The sequence below is a fragment of the Myiozetetes cayanensis genome, unplaced genomic scaffold, assembly GCF_022539395.1.
Source record: "Myiozetetes cayanensis isolate MyiCay16 unplaced genomic scaffold, myiCay2020 scf2-11, whole genome shotgun sequence".
NCBI classification, from domain to species: Eukaryota; Metazoa; Chordata; class Aves; order Passeriformes; family Tyrannidae; genus Myiozetetes; species Myiozetetes cayanensis.
The window spans coordinates 64,835,258-64,856,450 of NW_026087411.1; the positions used below are offsets into that span (position 1 = coordinate 64,835,258).

At 39.1% G+C, this 21,193-nt stretch overlaps 1 protein-coding gene across 1 annotated transcript in view; it reads left to right on the forward strand.

Moving 5' to 3' along the window:
• Positions 1-21,193, forward strand: part of MAN1A1 (mannosidase alpha class 1A member 1) — a 148,492-nt gene that overhangs the window by 98,630 nt on the left and 28,669 nt on the right. Inside the window, exons 6-7 of the mRNA XM_050316080.1 lie at positions 18,042-18,165; positions 20,425-20,518. Coding sequence (XP_050172037.1) covers positions 18,042-18,165; positions 20,425-20,518 — 218 coding nt within the window. The remainder of the gene's footprint in view (positions 1-18,041; positions 18,166-20,424; positions 20,519-21,193) is intronic.

Sequence of the window (21,193 nt, forward strand, 5' to 3'; positions counted from 1 at the left end):
GCTGATTCCAGTGCCTCTGTGTCCTCACTTTTGAAGGTTTTTTTGGATGTTATTGTCTGTGCTTTTTATTCTAAATACTTCACTATTTCAGTGAAGTCTTCCCCTTTTATGTGTTGGAAGACTATTGATATGCTTAATCTATTGACAAGATGACTCTCCTCTCAATCCTACCATTACTTTCCTGTGAGTTTTTGTTACTCTTCTCTAAGCTTTCTAAATTTTTTCCCTGTCTTTCTTGAAATGTAGTTGACATCCAGTATTGGATGGAGATCAAGGAATGCCTTTCTGTGAGTGAATAACATAGACCTTACATCGTCCTCATTCCTCAGTTCACATCTAAATCACATCATACACCCCATGACATGCCTTGTTTACATTTCCCCTTATAGCCTGCTCATTTCTGAAATCTTCTCCTCCAGACCTACTTCTCCAAGCTTGTGGGGATGCTTCTATAGCATATTCTAATCCTAGGTAGTAGTCTCATGAATACTCCAGAGCACTTTTCCATACACATTCCATTTTTTTGAGCAAGCAAAATACTCCTCAGAACAGCTCTGGTATTCACTCAGCATTCTGTTTATTTCCCCTCACTCAAGCACAACAGAAGGAGAAAACAAACGTTGGACAGAACTGTGGCATCACCATCACTTTAATGTATTTTTCTGTTTTTCTATACCAAATCAGTACTTGATTCTCCAATATGGGAGACTTTAGGCTTCCGTATCTCTTGAGCCTGTTTGAAGTAAACAACCGGCTTTTTCCTGTTTTCCCTTTATGATCCTTTGTGATTGTATAGCATTTTATTTGCGAGCCAGATTAGTTTGTTGTTAATCATTCATGAGTTGACTAAACATGTCTTGGGTACTTCAGAGGATTAGAGAAAGACCTGTTACTGTCCACAGGGACCGCAGCTGTAGCAGAGATGGTTCTTCATGCTTGCTTGTTAGGGAGGAGAAGGGAGCTTGCATTCTATCCCTGCATTCACCCACACATCAAAGAAAATTTGGACTCTGATTGCTGGCCCTTCAAGACACCCTTTGGAAATCTACCTAGCTGAAAGAGACAGGAGTCAGAAAAAGGATTCATCTCAATTTTTTTTTTTTTATTTACTCTGATCATTTTGACTTGGGCCAGGGTGTTGCTCTTAAACTCCCAAATATGTAATATAATGAGACAAGAACTAAATACTTTTAATAAAGTAGACCTATTCTACTTTAAGTCACCCATAAGAGACCTAAAATAGTTTATTTTGATGGCTTTTGAGTTCAAAGTCTCTCTGGTACTGAAAAGACAATTGTGCACCTTACCAAAAGTAATTATTTTGACTGACATTATCTTACAAAAGTTTCAAAAAAACTAACCAATGTGCCATATCTATCCAGAATATACTCCATTCCAGACATGGTCTTCATTGTAGTTGAAGAACAGATATGGTGCTCCTTACATAACAATCCTTTCAAAATATTCCATGTTATTTTATTCCAGTCTACAGCGAGAAATACAAAAAAGAAAAAAGTAAAAAAATGGCAGAAAACAAAAAAGCTTAAATTACTGATTCTTGCACTAAAGCCATTAAAAGCAGAGAGAGATTACAAACACCACTTAAAACCTTTGACCAAACGTCTTGCTGAAATTGGGACAAAAACCTGATTTTCTTAAATGCTTTATAAAACTATAGCATCATTGTTCTCACTGATAATTTATAAAAGAAAAAACAGTAAGGTACTTTCCCTGTGGATGTTGTTTAGTATGCAGCAGCTTTTGCAGCATGGTTAATGAAACATTGTATGCTGGTGCAGGAACAAAAAGTTACACGTACTGCCTCCAGGAGGATTCCAGAAGTGTGCGGGTTTTTCTGAGCTTTTTATTGTTCTACTATGTTAAATAGTAATCCCTTCATCCTGATTTCGCTTCATCCTTTATTATATTATTTTCATTGTATTGATTAAAATCCCATTATTGTTAAGAACAGCTCATTTGACTACTTCATGCCAGGTCCTTTATTATCTGATAATCTCGTTTACAGAATCCCCGAAGGAATATCTTCAGTGTGGTCATGAGTATTAGTGCATGGATTGTGATTACTTTTTTAAGTACTTTTAGAAGAAATGTTTGGTACTTCTCATTTTTCTGCTCTGCCAAGGTAGCAAATGTCTTTCAGCCTTTTGCAGCTCTATTGAATTGTTAGGTAATTGGATGGAAAACTCGTTTTCTTCTTCGGGATATTCACTGAAGTAAAGTGTCCTTGTATCATAATTTAATACATAGATTACTGAAAAAAGATTATGGAACAAAATTACTTTTTGTTTTAAAAAAGTCTTGCCTAATCTGACTTTACTGAGTTTTCGAGGTAATGTTTGTCCTTTTTTTGGTTTTTTTTTCTTCTTCTTCTTTTTGTGGTGAAATTAGACTGTCCTGGATCATAATTTTTAGTGCAAATCTGGGAATTAAGATGTATTTTGCTGTGCCTCACCAACTGTGATAACTAGCATCATTGGTTTCTTGTAAATAGCTCATCTATAGGATGAGCAGCAGCTGTGTAAAAGCATTTGTTGTTTGAAGTAGTAATTGATTGATGGTGAAGTTCAGGGTTTGGTGGAACACAATTGAATAACTGATAATTGAGACTATTACAGGAAAAGTGGAATAGGGTTATTTCCTCATGTGAAAATCACGTGTGTATTAGATTATGTGTCATTTGTTGCCCTTTTTTTTTTTTTTTTTTTTTGCCTGCTACACAGTAGGAAATATTCTTGGTCATACCTTAGTTAATGAATTTGATCATATTTTAGCCATTGGTTTATTTTCCTTGATGACAGAAACAATGACGGACTTGATTCATCTATAAATATGTGATCCAATAAAATAACGTTTAATGGTTATTAAGTATGGAGCATAAGCATAACATTCAGAATCAGAAACTGATAAACAGCATATGTATCTTCTCTAGCCTAGTGATATACCTGAAATTAATGTCATTTGAGAAAAATAGGGATGGCTCTTTATAGTTAAATTGCCTGGATTGTACTGAATAATATGTATCTTCCATAAATCTATAACATAGGAAAGAATAGGTAAATTGTATGTAAATAAGTAGTTCTTTAAAATAATTGACTTTAACCTTGATTTTTGTTTAGCTAATAGTCATTGAAGGATAAAACTGTGCAAAAGTAAATGTGTCATTTGCTGGGGAAAGAAACCAGAAACCTGCGTCTTTTTTTCACATTGTATTACTGATTTCCAGAAAGAGAATCAGGTCTCAGTTCCCAAATCTGAATGGTGTTAGCAGAAATTTTTTATACAGTGATACTGGTGTTTCAATCTGGCTGCAGGGTATCCCTGTATTCATATTAACTTGTCGTCTCTGCAACAGGTTTAATGACAGTTGCAGGATTTTAATGCTCGATCAGTGCCTGTTGAAGCCACCAGGAGTCTTTTTGTTGCCTGTGAATAAGGATCAAGCCCTTAGTGACTGGCACTGAGAAAAACAAATGTTTATCTAATCCCATAACAAATGGATTTATATGACACAGCAATGTGTGGGTAAAGAGGAACAAGGAGATTGAAGCAGACTGAAAAAAGGGGACATTTATACTTTTCTTAAAGCATTTGTCAAAACAGATTATGTCTTTAACAACACTAGTCTTAAAAAGACTACTTCAGGTTTTTTTATCTGGAGAAGCTGTCCCTTTCAGTGAACCAAAATGCCATTTCAGTAGTGTTTCATACAGCTGTCACAGCACCTGGGAAAGCAGATACTGAAGAGAGGTTTCCCTTGACAACAGTGGTGTCTCTGTATTGTACATGTTTAGATTGATACACGTATCTGTAAATGCATATGCAAGTGTAATTTACAGCACTTGTAAGTTAATGTTAATATCAGATGAATACCACAGCTGCAAGTCTTGTGACAAGCTGTCCAGTGTTTGAAACCACTGTTGATCCAACAGCTGTATCAGAAGGAGAAGTAGTCGACTGTCAGTCAGCAAGCCTTTGATGTAGTCTCCTTACGATGAATGGTAGCTATAAAACTGCTTGAAACAGACCTTTGCAACTTGTCAGCCCATTATTTTTAATAATGGAGCCATGCAGTTAGTGTAATGATTTTGATTCTGTGATTCAAACGTTTGATGGCACCACATGCGACACTGAGCACAATAAATATGACTAGATGCTTTGATAGACTTTTTGACTTAAATGACTGTGAACCCATATAAAATATTTTCATGACATGAGAAGCTAATACAAGCTAATTGAGTTCAGAAAAGTAAAAGAATAAACCCACTTTTTGATTTTCCCATCTGGTGGTAAGGAATGAATATGAACTGTATAAACAAGGTGATGCAGATATATTTAAAATGACTGAGATTGAGATTAGGATTATTTAGGGTATTGAAAAATTAGTACTATGAAGTAGAAAAATGGGAATTAGTGCCTGAGAAGTTTCATATAGCTGTCACTTGCCATCCATGCTTTGGTCCCTTGAATCTTTACCCTTTCTTATAAGTCCTCATCAGACTGAGAAGACGAAATACTGGGATTTTGTCCTGTCCAGAAGATCATTGTGGCTTTCCTTGAAAATGTGACTACTGCTCTTGTGATAGAGAAGCCATTGTTATCACAATATTTCAGTACACTAATATCTTTGCTTGGATTGTGAGTGTCCTCAACCTGAAATGAAGGGAATTTCTGTTGCAGGATCTCCGTCATACAAACACATCTTGCTGCTTTCCACTTGAGGCTGTGTGGAGACAACTTAAAATTTATCTGTAGTGACTGGCAGTAAAGGGAATATCTGGTAACAAGAAGAAAAAAAGACATGATCAAGAGTGCTGAGTGCTGTGGCTACTGTAGTTTAAGGCAGCAAGGACTTTTAATGTGAGATGTAAAGTTCTGAAATAAGCTTTAAACAGTTAGTTTGTCTTTTAGTATTAAAAGGCATGGCAGAGAGGAAAAGAACATATATAAATAGCATTTCTCATGGACTCTTCCAGAATTCTTAATTATTTTCCTTCCCAGTGAATCTGTTCAGGTGTTTTCCATTGGCTTCTCAGGAGCTAGTTTTTCTTGCTTTGGTTTGGGGTTTTTTGGAGTTGGAGAGGCTTGTTATTTCGTTGGGTTTGGTTTTGTGAGTTTTTTGGTTGTCAGTGACACTGAGTTAAACCACTTGCTACAGTGGGGGATTTCGTTCTAATACCACCTTCTTTTACACCATCTTAACTTATCACATGGGTGGCAGAACTGTGAAATTCCAACCATGACTTTTCATTTCCTGTTTTTTTTTTCACTTTTCTTTGGGGACTTGATTAAAAGTGGTCCATGCTAGTACTTATTATTTCTAGCCTTGCTCTGTTGTTTTGTATTCCCTCTTGCTTTTTTAGCCTTTGGAGCTGTTTAATTAAACCTTAGCGCGTAAACTAATAGGATGCATGAATTGTTTAGTTTATTCATTAGTGTGTTGTGGGAGATATGTAGGTCTGTGCTGTGCTCAGATAACTTTTATCAGAAATTATTATGGTAACAAGCACAGTTTTAGTACAGTTTTAGATAGTGACACTGAAAATTACCTTTAAGCACTTGACATGTCTCATAGTGATATTTCAGATCATGTACTGCCTGACCACTAATTGCCTCTCCCTTTCTCCTACTCCTCCGTGTGGGTGTGTACATGTGAGTTTACTGCTCTGTGGGTTTGCTACAGAGTGTCAGTTCCACAAGCTCTGATGCCCCTTTAGAGCACCAATAACATGAGAAGTGTCACTAGGCAGACAGCCATAAGGAAAGGGTTGTGCAAACCCTGACTGTAAAATCCTAAAGAAATTCAGCCTTTTTCCACAGAGAAATGTCACAAGTATTTGATGTAAACAAAGCAGCCCAACAGCCTGAATGGACTGGTAAAAATAAGATACTCTGATTATTTTAAGCATCAATAGACACAGTATCACTAGATCCAGATGTTCAAAAACTGTATATCAGACATTAAAGAAGTACCTAATGGAGTCTGGTGGCTTTTGGATCCCATGGAGGAGGTGATTTATTTTTATTCTCAGCGGCTGTCAGACTTCAATGCATACAGTGAAGCATGAGCTTCCCACAGAGAGTTTCACTGGCCTTTGCTTATTCTCTACTGCTCTCCAGAGGCAGATGAAATTGTTTCCTCTTCATCTTGGTTCTCTCTGGCATTTTGTTCTCCACCTGGGTTTGGCTCCTCCTGCTCCCTGTGCAGCTGTTTCCATTCACTGTGGTGTCCACTGACCAATCTAGCGGAAAAAATCCAATTATGCGCAGATACAGGTGACTACAGGGGATTCTATGAGGCTCTGAAAACAGCCTACGGTCCTATACGCCAGGTTCAAAGCCCATTACTCAGTGCAGATGGCCAAATGCTTCTCACAGATAAAGTTTCCATCTTGAATCGATGGTCTGAACACTTTCAGACCCTCTTCAGTACTAACCGTGTAGTTCAAGACTCAGCATTGCAGTTCATTTCACAACAACCCGTGAAAACTGAACTGGATACCGCCCCCACCATGGGAGAAACTCTTAAAGCAATACAGCAGGTGAAAATTGGCAAGGCAGCTGGGGTTGACGGAATCCCACCTGAAATCTGGAAGTACGGTGGCCAAGCACTCTGTGCTAAGTTTCATGAATTTGTGGTGCGCTGCTGGGAACGAGGTGAACTACCTTCAGACCTTCGTGACGCTGTCATCGTCACCTTGTACAAGAGGAAAGGAGATAAATCAGACTGCTCAAATTACCGAGGTATTACTCTGCTCTCCATTGCTGGTAAAATCCTTGCAAGAATTCTGTTGAACAGATTAATACCCACCATAGCAGAAGATCTTCTACCTGAAAGCCAGTGTGGTTTCCGAGCCAACAGAGGTACCACAGACATGGTATTTGTTCTCAGACAACTGCAAGAGAAGTGCAGGGAACAGAACAAAGGACTCTATGTTACCTTTGTTGATCTCACCAAGGCTTTCGACACTGTGAGCAGAAAAGGTCTGTGGCAGATTTTGGAACGTTTAGGATGTCCTCCCAAGTTCCTCAAAATGATCATCTCGCTTCATGAGGACCAGCGCGGTCAAGTGAGACATGGTGACGCACTTTCTGAGCCGTTTCCAATAGCCAATGGTGTGAAGCAAGGCTGCGTTCTGCACCAACTTTATTCACAGTCTTCTTCAGCATGATGCTCCAAAGGGCCACGGCAGACCTCGATGATGAAAATGGTGTCTACATTCGATATCGTACGGACGGGAGCCTGTTCAACCTAAGGCGACTGAAGGCCCACACTAAGACCTTAAATTGTCTTATCCGTGAGCTGCTTTACGCTGATGATGCCGCCTCGTTGCTCACACAGAAGTAGCTCTGCAGCGCCTAACATCCTGCTTTGCAGAGGCTGCTGAGCTGTTTGGACTGGAAGTCAGCTTGAAGAAGACAGAAGTTTTATATCAGCCTGCACCTCAGGAAGTCTCCCATCACCCCCATATCACCATTGGTGAAACAGAACTCAAATCAGTCCAGCAGTTTAGTTACCTGGGTAGCATCATCTCCTCAGACGGTAAGATTGATGCAGAAATAGACAACAGGTTAGCAAAGGCATACAGAGCTTTTGGTAAACTCCATAAAAGAGTGTGGCAAAACAAACACCTGAAGAAAAGTACAAAGATCAGCGTTTACAGAGCTGTTGTACTGTCTACTCTTTTATATGGATCCGAATCATGAGTCATTTACCGGCACCACTTGCGTCTCTTAGAACGCTTCCATCAGCGCTGCCTCCGCACAATTCTAAACATCCACTGGACTGACTATGTGACCAACACATCTGTCCTTGAACAGGCAGCAGTCACGAGCATTGAGGCCATGCTGCTGAGAACACAGCTGCGCTGGGCAGGGCACGTCTCCAGGATGCAGGACTACCGCCTCCCTAAGATCGTACTCTATGGGGAACTTGCCACTGGCTACCGCAAGAGAGGAGCCCCGAAGAGGAGATACAAGGACTGCCTGAAACAATCCCTCATCCTTGGCCATATTGATCATCACCATTGGTCTACCCTGGCCTCCAATCGGGAGGCCTGGAGACACACCATCTATAACGCTGCTGCTGCTTCTGAGAACACACGCAGGATCACTCTCGAGGAGAAAAGACAACGCAGAAAGAATCGCGTCTCGTCTGTATCACCTGGGGAGTCTTTCTGCTGTGCCTTCTGCAACCGGACTTGTCTATCTCGCATTGGCCTTTTTAGCCATCAGCGCGCTTGTAGCAAGCGTGGGTAGAGCCCTTTCAAATCTTCGTTCGCGAAGTGTAGTCATGAGTTGAGAGGTGTCCACTGACTTCAGTGCTTCCTCAGGAGCCATCACTACTCTGACTTAATCATGAGCAGATACATTTCACCACAGAAGATACTTAGTGGGCTTTCATGGCTGCTCCATGTCCAAGTACTATGACATGGAGCAGATAGATGTTTCCCGCCTCCCCTGTGTCCTGCACTGCTGACTGATCCTTCTGGAAGGTGGGGACCTGTCCTGGCATAGGCCATAGCACAGGTTGATTCTGGAAACCCTGTACTTCATGCACCTTCTGCTCGCTTCCTGGTTGTGCATTAACAGCGCTCTTCAGTCTCTGTTGCTGTTCTGTCCAGTTTCAAGAGAGATTGCCTGTCAGATGGTCACCTCAATGAAGATCAGCCCACTGGATAGCGTCCCGTGATTGTTGAACATTTTAAACTTTTGCCTCCCAGCACATTAAGGAAAAGTAGGACAGCTTTAGAGGTGCTGCATAGGTTTCCTTAATAAAGGTAAAAGACAAAAATGCTGGGAAGAGGATAACCTTTGTTCTTGAAAGATGTAACCACAGACAGTGCAACTGATGTGCCATGGTAGTGTAGGGTATCTGAAACAGCTGTTAATTTTCAAGAACCACAAGACCATTCTTATTGGTCCCATCTTCCTAAAATTGGCAAGGGGAGCAAGGACACTCTTCTCCTGCGCCATTAACAGATGAACTTCAGGGAGAAAAGCAGAGATCTTGTTTCAAATTCATATCTTTTTGAAGCTGTGCTGGTAGTTTCTCAAAAGATAAACAGCCACAGTAATCTGACTTTTCTACTCTTGTTTCCAGACAAATGATGATGTGCATGTGCCTCCAGTACAAATAGATGCATCTCCTGCACTGGCAGCATTCAAGTGGCCAGGAGATCAGCATAATATTAATGCTGACACCACATATGACTAGGCAAATAGGCAAAATTAATGTTCTCAAACTAAAAGCTCTTGAGGCTATACCTCTTCATTATATCACTTGTTACAGTAAAAAACATTTGTGTTTTGTGTCACATTACAGCATAGAAATTTTTTTATTCCCTGTCGTACCACAAAATTGAGTAACCACTTTTGTTAGTTTTCCTACTGCGGTTGCTGATGGTACTAATTCACTGTCTACCTCGTCCTGCTAAGTCAGCATCCCTAGAAATCACCTCGCCAGGTGATAGCTGGTCTCAGTCAGTCTTCAGAGAGGGCAGCTCAGTTGAGCAGGAAGCTGCCAGCTGAGCAGTGGTTAGGCAAGGGCAGTAGTAGTTACACATTCATTGTCACAGCTGAAAAAGTAACCAGCTGTTAGAATTTGCCTAACGATCCTCCTTTCAAAGAGGAATAAAACAGACATCAAAAACTACCACATAGGCTAGCTAGCTGATTTTCAGTTTCTTTTTCAGCTGTCTCCAGCTGTTGGGACAATGAGTGAGAGATGCTTAAACAGATTATAATCATTTTCCTGTCTCAGGAAAGGGATACTGTGTGGAAAAGTCAGAGCTCCAGCAGGAGTCTGGGTGCCTTGGGTGATGCTGGGACCAGTTAGGCCTGCAAAAAGTTAATTACCATTTACTGGAAGTTGTACAGGAAGCTGTTTCACGCTTGCTGCTGGGACTAGAAATAGTCCTGTCATGGGTTCCCCCATTTGATCCTGCCCTGACAGCTCCTGCCATGAGACTGGGTTGGAAGAGTTGAGTGCCAGTGATGTGCACAAACATGAGATTTCAGGGGTATGGATGGTTTGCCAGGTATGGGGAAAACAAAAACACATTAAATATCTTTGAAGTGTTAACAAATTAATCAGTGGTTTCAGTGTTTGTGAAGACAGGCCCTTACACCAAGATCCCATATGTTGTACTCTTGGGGGTAGGGGTGAAGGAAGTAAATTTAAAAAAAATAAAAATCTTTTGAACATGTAATATATCAAATATAGTAGTTAAACTTTAGCAAGCATTTCCTTTGTGCTCTGTGGTTGGATTTGTTTTTTCTTTTGCTTTAAAAGTATGAGCCTGTAATTAAAAAATGTCTTTCCTCATCACAGCTTCCTTATAAATTAAATCATACACCATAATTTATTAGCATTGTTAGTCAGCTGCAGTACTAAAAGTAGAAAGATGTAGCACAGGAGTTTGAAGGGAATCTCTTCTAAAAAGTATTAACAGCAGAGCATCCTTTAGCATCTCTGGGAAGGTGTGACCTATTGACAACTGGTTCCATTCAGGCCAAACCAAAAAATCATTCTTGTGAAAACATTTTCAGATGTGGCAATCCTAAATAATTTATGAAACAGAAAATGGCCTCTGAGAATCATCCTTTTGGCTGCCAATTTGACTCCCTGAGCTAGGGGATCACAGTATCACAGAATGGGTCAGGTTCAAATGAACCACAGTGGGTCATCTGGTCCAACCTCCCTGCTCAGGCAGGGTCACCCTAGAGCACTCCTGGAGTATGCCACTATAGCATCCATGAAATATTTTGTCCCCATTATTGGCTTATTTTTATGTTGAGGTGTGTGTCACAAAGTATATTTAGAGCATATTAATTGTTTGGTTGTGAGTTTGTTGCTTTGCCTAGGAAATGCTGAAAGCAAATAAGTTTTATTTAGCGTTTTGATGTATTTTCTGCCATCTATGGTTCTATACCAACTTAATTTTTAAATATACTTTGCTTAAAATGACAACTAGATACTTAGTATGTAAATGCAAACCTGACGGTTTACTGACCTCTCTTCATCTGTTCTAAGGAGACTTAGTTGACTTAATTAAATTAAAATATATGAAAGACTAGTAGGGGCAGAAAAGAAATAGTCTGAAGACTGGCAATGTATGGACTGAAACCTTTTGCAGTGTATAAACACTTTATTAGAAATGCTGTGACTGGGCATTGGGTAGTTATACTGACTGTTTTTATAAAAGGAAGACACAGGAATAGTGAGCAATTCTGCCAAAGTGGAACACACCTTAAAAATCATCTAGTTCCAACTGCCCTGCCATGGGCAGGGACATCTCCCATTAGAATGGGATAGAAAATAATAAGTTGGCATGTATTACTTACATGAGAGAAATTTTGGACATAATGCATTGTGTTAACTTATTTGTTTTACTAATTCACAATATGTGGCACTGGTTGCATGGCTTTGCTTGACTAGGTATAGAAGATTAATTATAAAAATGTCATGCAAATGTGGCCAGTACAAAAAAAAAATCATTAAAGATAAATTATGAGGTAGGAAAAACCTTTTTTTATATATATAATTAAAGAACTAAAAATATAATATTACAGAGTTTTTATCTCCAGTACTTCTTTTTGTTATGTATATTAGCCTGTAGAGAGTTAAAAAATTCATCTGGTACCTGTGAAACTAATTGAAATTTTGAGATTTGGGCGCCTGGGAAGGGGTAACTGTAGAAGACTGGTCTCCCTGGGTTTACTCTGTAACGGGAAAGACTCCATCTTCAGCTTAATCTCCTCTGTGAGGTGATTTAATTTTGTTATCTCACTGTACTGATTATCGGGGGAGTCCCAAAGAGATTAATTTCTGTGAGTTACCCTTGCTGGAGTTACAATGCTCTTGCATTTCCTCACCTTCTTTCATGGTCAGACCTGTAGCTGGCACACAGTGCCTGGCTGCTGAATTACAGTTTGGGATTTGAGTTGTGCAGCCAAATCACATGCAGTCATAATTTTAAGACTAAAACATGGAAAAATGATCATGTTATGCTTTCAAAATTGTCTGAGGACCACAGGTTTCCTATGGGGAAAAAAAGCAGGGGGTGATGTTTTCTTTCACAGAAAACCTGATAATTCTACTTTATTTCTTGGCATGTACGCTTGGGGATTGAGACTCAGGGAGAAGCACGAAGTGCATCCTGGGAGGGGGAAGAAGGATAAAAACAGCTGCAGGAAAGTTTTCATGTCCTTTGCATCACTCTCTGCCTATTTCTTGACCTCCTTTTGGGAAGGTCTCTCTCCCTCCTGGGTCTGGTGGTGAGGAGTGAGGCTGGTGAGCCAGGATCTGCAGACTGGGCTGGGCAGCACTCCACTCCTGCAGGTTGCTGTTAAAAGAAGATTAAGCCCAACCAATTCCAGTCATAAACTGTATTCTCTGGGCAGATTCCCGTTGCCCCCTCAGCACTGCAGGCACAACCTGTGTGCTCCACTTTGAGTCCCAGCTCTGGTGAATTTCAATGGAACCTTCGCAGCGCCATCTTCTCATTTCTCCGTTGTAGCCTTTTGTATTTTCACCCACCATCATAGTTGGGGTAGTTTCATTAAAAAAAACAAACCACAACCAAACAGCATTAGTAAAGTCCAAGGGGGCTACTGGGAGTTGTTTTATATTTAATCCTAAAACCTTTCACAGCAGTGGCACTTGGACACTTCACATTGTTACTGCTGTATCTCTTTTATTCTGGCCTTTTGCTCTTTTTACTGGCTAAGTCTGCAGGATACTGACTATTCTGTTGTACTTATGCATTTTGCATTAAATATTGAAATTCTGACTTCTTGCTCTGCCTCCAGCTTGTGGAGTTGTCCTAGCATCCTCCGGGAAAGGTTGGGGTATAATAAACAAGTTGTCTGTAGAGACAAACAGTTCTTATCATTGGTGACAAGAATTTTGATAAGTGTTTTGACCCTTTGAAGTATTTATGTGGTTTCCCTGAGGATTTGCTTTTGCTTTCAGTTGAAATTCAGCTGCTGCTTTATGTATATTGAGGATGTGCTGTAATTTTTAAAAAATCTTTTCAATATTGTTGTGCCTCTGTACTTAAATAATTTTAAAAAGCAACCTTTGAATATTTATGTTTCCTCTATGGTTCCCTCTCTGGGTACATTCTGTACGTTTTAGAAGAGATACTGATCTCATACATTCTGTTCTTAGGTACAGAAGGACCAACCACGGTTTACTGGAAAAATACTGAGTTGGGTTAGCAGCAGCCCGGGTCAGTCAGGCTCACATTTCCTGAGAACTAATGACAGTAGAATTACAAACACTGTTTTTCAGGTTCTGTGGCACTCAGTGTTCAGAAACAAAATTTATAAAATAAATGAGAAATGTTATAAACCAGTGATGATCCTGCTTTAATACGCTTCTCTGATCTAGATCCTCAGTTCAAACTTCACTTACTTACATAATACCAGTTATAATCAGTCATAAAGCTCTATGAATATGTTACTGAAAAATTTTGTGTGTTTTAAGCAGTATAAAAAGTACGATTTAAGACACAGTGATCTGAGATACATTCAAATAGTGCCCTGTAAACTGAACTTATTTTAGTAGTGATCTGGATCTTCAAAGAAGTTTGAGCAGTGTGTCTCCTTCCTTCCTTCCTTCCTGAAGTGTATGGTAGGAGTTTTGTTTCTGACTCTGGTGTTAGTACATGACTGACACTTAGTACAGGTTGTAGTGAGTATCAACATAGTAGAATTGAAAAATGCAGTGGCAAAGTAAATTACAAAAGGAAAGCAAGATAAAGGAATGAAGCTAAGAGAAAGGGTATCATACCTGGCCCGCTTTGTTGTCCTCCATCTCTTTCTGAAAAGTGCATTTGTTAGCTTACAAGACATTTGGGACATTACACCATTTTGGAAGAATAACTGAATGAAAATAAGATGCAAAAAGTTTCAGTGCTTTACAGATTTTGCTTTGACTGGGAGGAATGATCTGCACATAAGTTTGTGCATCTCAGACTCGTAAGCTATCTTTTGAAAAATCCCCCAAATGCCCTGACCATCCTTTGGGTTGAGATTGCTGCTGTAATTTCTTGACCTGAGTAATGGGTGCCCTTGGAAGAAAAACTGTAGGAGCTTGCAGTGTTACATAGGTTTGCTAAAACTTGGGAGTAGAAATGAAACCTTTCACCAGAGCCTCAGGCCTACATCTCAAGGCTTCAGGAAGATAGCGTATAGCTTCGTAACTGAAGAGTAACAAGATACCCAGCATTGATTTTATGACTGAAGAGTAACTAGCACTGACTTTTTAAATGTTGCAGTAGTTTTTGTTCATCTCAATAATAACAATGGTGAAGAGCCTGAAAAATGTCCCAGTTGGGAGCACTGGAGGTGTTGTCTCATGCATGGGCAAAAATCAGTATTTTGTTATGCCTGGTTATTAAGATTTACTAAGCTATTACAATTATTTGTTGTGTGTTATTTTCTTGGGCACCTCAAATAATTTCTAAATGTGCTCATTGTTTATAAGGCTTGACACAGTCATCTTTTTCCATTTCACCACATCTGTTGTTCTGTTCAAGTTCTCTTTTTCAAGTTCTGTTCTGTTTAAAAGTATACAGTATTTAGGATTATTTTTAGGCAGAGGAAGGGGGTGGTGAATAAAGAACACACACTTCAGTTTTTTGTTATTTTTTTAAGCCAAGAGACTATTAAACAAAAGTCCAAGTCTTTGGACTTTTGACTTTCCCAGTCAAAAATGTCTCACATTCTGTATGCTGAAAGCTGTGTTGAGTGTCTCCTGGGCTCTAGTAATGTCTCTTCAGGAGCTGACTGTCTGTATAGAGCACACTGGACTGTCATCCTAAAATAAGGATGGAGTTCAATGGGATCAGAAGCAATACTGTGGCTGTTCCAGTTGGTGTGAGGGAATATGGAAAACTCACCTGTTCCATTGCTCCCAAAGATTAAATGTATGCTATGAAGATGATCAGAGGGCTGGAACACCACTCCAATGAAGACAGACTGAGAGAGTTGGGGCTGTTCAACCTGGAGAAGAGAAGGCTTAGGGAGACCTTACAGCACCCTTCCAGTACTTAAAGGGTGCCTGCAAGAGAGCTGAAAGAGACTTTACAAGGGCATGTAGTGATAGGACAAGGGGGAATGGATTTAAACTGAAAGAGGATAGGTTTAAGAAGAAGAAGATATTCTTTACTGTAAGGGTGAGGAGGCACTGGAACTGGTTGCCCAGAGAAATTGTGGATGCCCCCCATCCCTGGAAATGTTCAAGGCCAGGCTAGATGGGGCTCTGAGCAACCTGGTCCACTGGGAAGTGTCCCTGCCCATGGCAAAGGGTTTAGAACTAGGTGATCTTTAAGGTGCCCTCCAACCCAAACTATTTTATGATATGAGAGAATACCAGGCATTCATAACTGAGGGTTGTATGAAAAATGGTCAAGGGACTGCAGTGCAGTTCTTGGGTTCTACCACGTATTGAAATGAGCTTGTCAGTTTTGGCAGAGCTCGCACCTGAGACTAAACCAACAGATAGCCTCATTATTTTGCAAATTTGCCAGAAATATGTTCATGCCTTTTTTTTTTTTTTCCTAACCAGCTGCCCCAACTGATAAAAACCCGAAAGCTATATTAAATAGCACAAAAGTGCAACAAAGATATTTATTTCTTTTTTTTTTTTTTTTTTTTTTGTATTGAGAGTAAAGGATGCGAGTTTGTAATTTTCAGGCCATCTTGAAACAAGAAGAAGCTTCCTCTGATGGCAAAACACATTGCTGCATGCAGGAAAGCTCTTGACAGCCATGCTTGGAAATTTTTCTGGTTAACAAAACGCACTACATCAAAATGTTCTGACAGGTTGTTTTGATATCAGCAGACATTGGGGTGGAGTGCAAGTAGGGACTCTATTAACATTTTCTGTCACTTTTGGTTGATGCTTTGCTGCAGGAACAGCTCAATTTTTCCACTTTGAGATTTACAGAGGAACTTAATAGAAAAAAATAAGAGGGCTTTTTCCACATGTACCATAACATGGTAACTTTTCAAAACCCTGAAATATTTCAATTCCTCCCCCATCCCCTGGTGAACTTTATTTACCAGTAGTGTCTTATGTCAGCTCTTAAAATCCAGGTGTTTTGGAAACAAGCTAAAATATTTTCCTCTAGAATCAGCAGTTAGAACTGGAGCCAGTGTGTCCCAGATATGGTGCTTGTTCTTGGGTGAATAACCAGTCTGTAGCTGTAAGTTCTTCAGACTATGGAGAAGAGGTTTCCACATATGTTGTCTGCCATACTCACCTTGATCCTGTTTTCTGTCGTATCTGATGGTTTTATGTTACCATTCAGAAAAATTCTAAGCCACAGTAGATTGAAGTGCAGACAGCTTGTAAACCAGATGGGGTTTTCTCTGCACTTTTTCTTTTCATCCAATGCAAAAAGCGCTCTAATCTTTGTAAGATAGCTCTTAAAATGAGATATTTAGGTCTCATGAAACTTATGTTCTGTTTCGGTCACACAAATACCATATCAAAATTGGATTGTGTGCATCTTTGCAGTACCCTGATTTCATTGTGTCATTGATTTTTGTCTGCAGCTATGAAGATTAGAAACATTTTTATCCTTTGGATTTTTGGGCAATCAGTTGCATTTGAGGACTTCAGTGTGTCTTAGCCTCTTGCACCTTTATGGTCAGCCAGCAGAGCCTCATCTGATCTCTTTCCTTTGTGCTCTCCATTTGTAGTCTTTTCTCTGCTTTTAAAGTTTAATGACTTGGTGTCATTTCACATGTCTGGCAAAAATCTGAAAATAATGTGTTAATATAGCTATTAGAGAAATTAATTTCATGGAGTCTTAATTTCTTTGTATTGGATAAACTTCAGCTATAGATGACCTTTTGAAAAAGAGATTTTAATATAACTGAGGACTTCCATCTTGATGAACTGAAGGTGGGGTTTCTTGGGTTTTTTACTTTGTTTTGTGAGGTTTTTTTCATAATGTAAGTCATATTTTAATGGAGAAGAATACCCTATTTTCATGGTTGTGCAGCTGCTAACTGATGACTGTAGTGGCTGCTTATGTGTAAAAGTAAAATTAAAATTTTATTTATATAGGTATATGTGTTTAATGCTGTTTACAACTTGCAAATAAGGAAGACATTCCAGTATCTAATAAGTGTGTTTATATCTGACATTCATGCTAATAATATACCACCTAGATGCTCCAGAAAGTTGGCTAATTTTTCTTTAATTTCAGGGTTTTTTTCTGAATATTGCTGCTGGAAATTTCAAGGCGAAAAAGAAAACCATCTTTTTGTGATGAAACTTTAGTAGATTTTTGTCCTGAATCTCAACCAGCATTAATTTCTGGTGGGGATTTAGCAATAAATGTGCTTTTCTCTACTCTCAGCACAAATCCTGGGATTAACTTTGCTGTGAAGTATCTTTAGGTCTTAATGAAAACTGAAGTTACTCATCCTGGTAAGAGTGCCCAGAGAGACAGTGCCTCCATATCCTACCCTATTAAATTCTCATGCATTAAGAAGGATACACTGCTTGCAGCACTTTTAACTTAAAGCCTATTCTTTATATATGCATTATTTTAAATTAATAAACAATTGTACTGTAGAATTGGGAGTTAGAATTGGAGAGTGTTGTGCTAAATACAGGGGAAAACAGGTGAAGTATGACAATGTTTCCTCATAGTGTTTTTTAATGTCTTTGAACGTAATAATCATGTGTGATTAAAACCACCACATCATGCAATGAAACAGAGTGAGAAGTGTAATGGAGCTATTCATGAGCTAAAAGGTTGGGTTGTTGCAAGAAGCGATTTTAGAAGCCTAAGCAGAACTGGACTGAGGTAATTTAAGGCACTTTGGTAAAGTCATGGAAGGCTGCTGAAGCATGGCTCCTTACATATATATTAAATACATTTTAAATTAATTATCTCCTCATGATAACAGTATAGCTACTGCCTGTTATATTTTATTAGCATTGCCTTATAGATGCTTTGTGGTTATTTTCTGTCTTTCTCTTCCCCTCATCTTAGTGGAATCGGTCGAAATTGGCCATGGGCCTCTGGTGGAAGCAGCATTTTGGCAGAATTTGGGACTTTGCATCTGGAGTTTGTGCATTTGAGCCACCTATCTGGAAACCCTGTCTTTGCTGAAAAGGTTAGACTTCTCAGTCAAAATCATGTTGTAAAAATCACATAATAGAAGACTAATATCAGTGGGGAGAGATTTGGATTTTCCTCAGTTGTAAGCATTTGTCACATTTTCCCTAATCACCTTGGCATGTTTTTCTATTAAAAAGTAAAAAATGCCTTCCAAAATTATTCTGATGCATCTTCTTGTATATGGCCTCATAAAACACATAATTTCTGTTTATGTTCTAAATTACTGTTACGTTAAACAATCAGACTGTAGAGCTTTCTTCAGTTCTTCACCTGAATAAGGTGTAAACAAATACTGACATTATATTGGGGATAACTGATGTCTGGAGAAAGCAAAGCACCATGGTGATTTTAACAAGTTTATTCTTTAAAATGCTGTATAATATCACTGCTGTCAGCGAGTTCATAAAGTGCTTCCATTGCACCGACCTATAAGAAATACACTTTGAACTTTCTTTGGAGGAAAGAAAAAAAAAATCTCATCCTTTGACAAAACAGTTGTCAAACAACTAATGCTTCCAAAATTTGACAACGTTTTATCATACTTTTTATTTACATGAGCCATAGAAAGCAACTCCTCCTGCTCTTAATTCCCACCTAAACAATTTTGCTTTGCTTTTGGGTGTATAAATAGCCAGCAAGTCCTGTTCTTTATAATACACTGATTCATTTATCTTCTTTTTTTTCCTGTAATTTAAACTTACACTTGTTTTGGTTTTGTATTCTTACTGCAGCTGCCCTATGTTAGCTAAAACTGATATTATGCATTTAATATTTATTAGTTACTAATAACAAGCTGCAAATGTTTAGCAGTAGGTCTAAAAGCAGTGGCCAAATCTAAAGTTATTACTGGATAAGGACTGAATGGCTTTGCTGCAATACCGTTGTCAACATTGGAATAAATTTTGTGAAGCAAATTCCTAGAAATTTTCATGTATTTAGGGGTGAATTTAAAGAGAATTTCTCTTAAAGAAATGTAATCTGCAGGGGATAGATAGGGAGGGGGTAGCAGCACTGAGGAATAGTCAGAAACAAATTTACCATGTAAATTAATTATCTTTTGACATTTATGGTAATTTAATGTATAACATCTGTGCTACTAAGAGACAATGAAAGTGTGTATCTTAAAAATCCAGGTCTATGGTTCTCTTACAGAGTGGCATCATGCTCTAGCTGCAAGATGCTGGAAATCTGTTTATGTAATCTGTTTTTAAAAGCCTTTAGAGATTGTGATTCCAAAGCCTTCCAAGGCAAACCATTCCAGGGCTGGTACACTTGGCAAAGAAGGGAAAACACTGGAATAAACTTTGCATGGAAGTATTCACAGAACTCATTGACTGAGGTCTAGGACACGTTACAACCTGCATTAGAGCAATGAGTAGTGTTGAGATGCAGGAAGCAGTTTATGTACCACAACAGAAATCCTTCTGTGCCTTGGTATAACCTAATTTATCTTCTTTTTCAGTGGCTAGTTCACTGGATCTCCAGACATTCAGGGTGTTATAATGAAGCTGTCAGTAGCTTTTTCTTACAGTTTCTGGCCTGCAGTGCCCAGGATCCTCATGCTCCCAAGTTGCTACATTTGCTTTTTCTGTGATTCTTAAAGTATAACTCATTTCATGTGCTCTGCAATGGATTGTGCTGCTGGATGACTCAAACTGCAGAGCATCTGGACTGCAATTGTTTCCCCGGGCATCTCATTTGTAGCAAGCTCCTTAGCAGTGCCAGCAAACTGCTCAGGGCTGCCTGGGTGCCTGCTGGGCAAGCTGGTTGTATTAAACTCAGTTCCAGCAGTGCTCTCCTTTCCAGGCAAAACTGCTTTAGAGTTCACTTCCACATCTGAACTGGGTGATAGGCTTAATATTTAATACCATTTCTGATTTAGGTGTATGAGGAATATAATGCTGCCATAGGTTAACTTAGTTAAGGTAAATATGCTCAGGCAATTTCAGTCTCCTGTGGAGGAGTGAGATTGTGCATGGCAAGCCCTGAACTTTGGAGCTTGCTTCTGTTGTTGGGTTGTTTCATTGCTGACACTCGACACACAAACTCCAGAGGTTTTGAGGGGCTTTGTGTGCATGATGATATCAGCTTTGAGAGTCTTTTTTAATAGTAATACAATTGCACAGAGGTATTCAGGTATCTGTGTTGAATAAGACTGGGAGATTTATTTTTTGGCATATTGTACCAACACTTCTTTATTTTGTGTGTATGTGGAATATGGGTCAGTGCTCAATATTTTGTACCCTTCCAATAGGTGATGAATATTCGAAAAGTTCTAAATCGACTGGATAAACCAGAGGGACTTTACCCCAACTATCTGAATCCCAGCAGTGGCCAATGGGGCCAGCGTAAGTAGCTCAAGTCTGGTACTGTGACCTGTCTATCAGTGTGCTGCCTGCAGTCATTAACTTCTTTCAGTCACTGTTAAGTGTTTTTTGTGTATGTGTGTATATATATATATATGGAGAACTTTTATAACATATAGAAATTCACATTATATTTGAGGTTCTATAAAATGTGAAAAATGCTACAAACATAAAACTAATAATTCTACTTGCTGTATTTTAATGTACTTTTTCTGATCTTCCAGTATGGATTGTGCAAGCAGGGAAATGTCTGAATATGTATGATTTTGGAAAGGGTTTGGTAGACTACATAAGTCTCTTATCTAAAGTACTCTCTGAAGTAGCTGGTTAAGGAAACATTATCAGCTCATCTGAATCAAATTCCATGTTTTTAGAGTGGTGTGAGTCCACTGAAGAAAAAAAAGCAATAAGACAAGTCTTCCCAGTTAGTACCAGCTGTGATTTCTGTTGATGTTTAATGCCAACGACTTGTTTGAGGAAGCAAACTAAACAGAACTATGCCATGGCATTAATCCCCTTGGAACCATTGCTGAAGACACCAAAATTAGAAGGCAAAGATGCACTTCACAAGAAGCAATGGATCCCCTACCCTCTCACCACCAGGCAGAAGGAGTGGGTCTTAGAGATGGAGGGGAGTGGAAACAAGTTTCTGCTCAT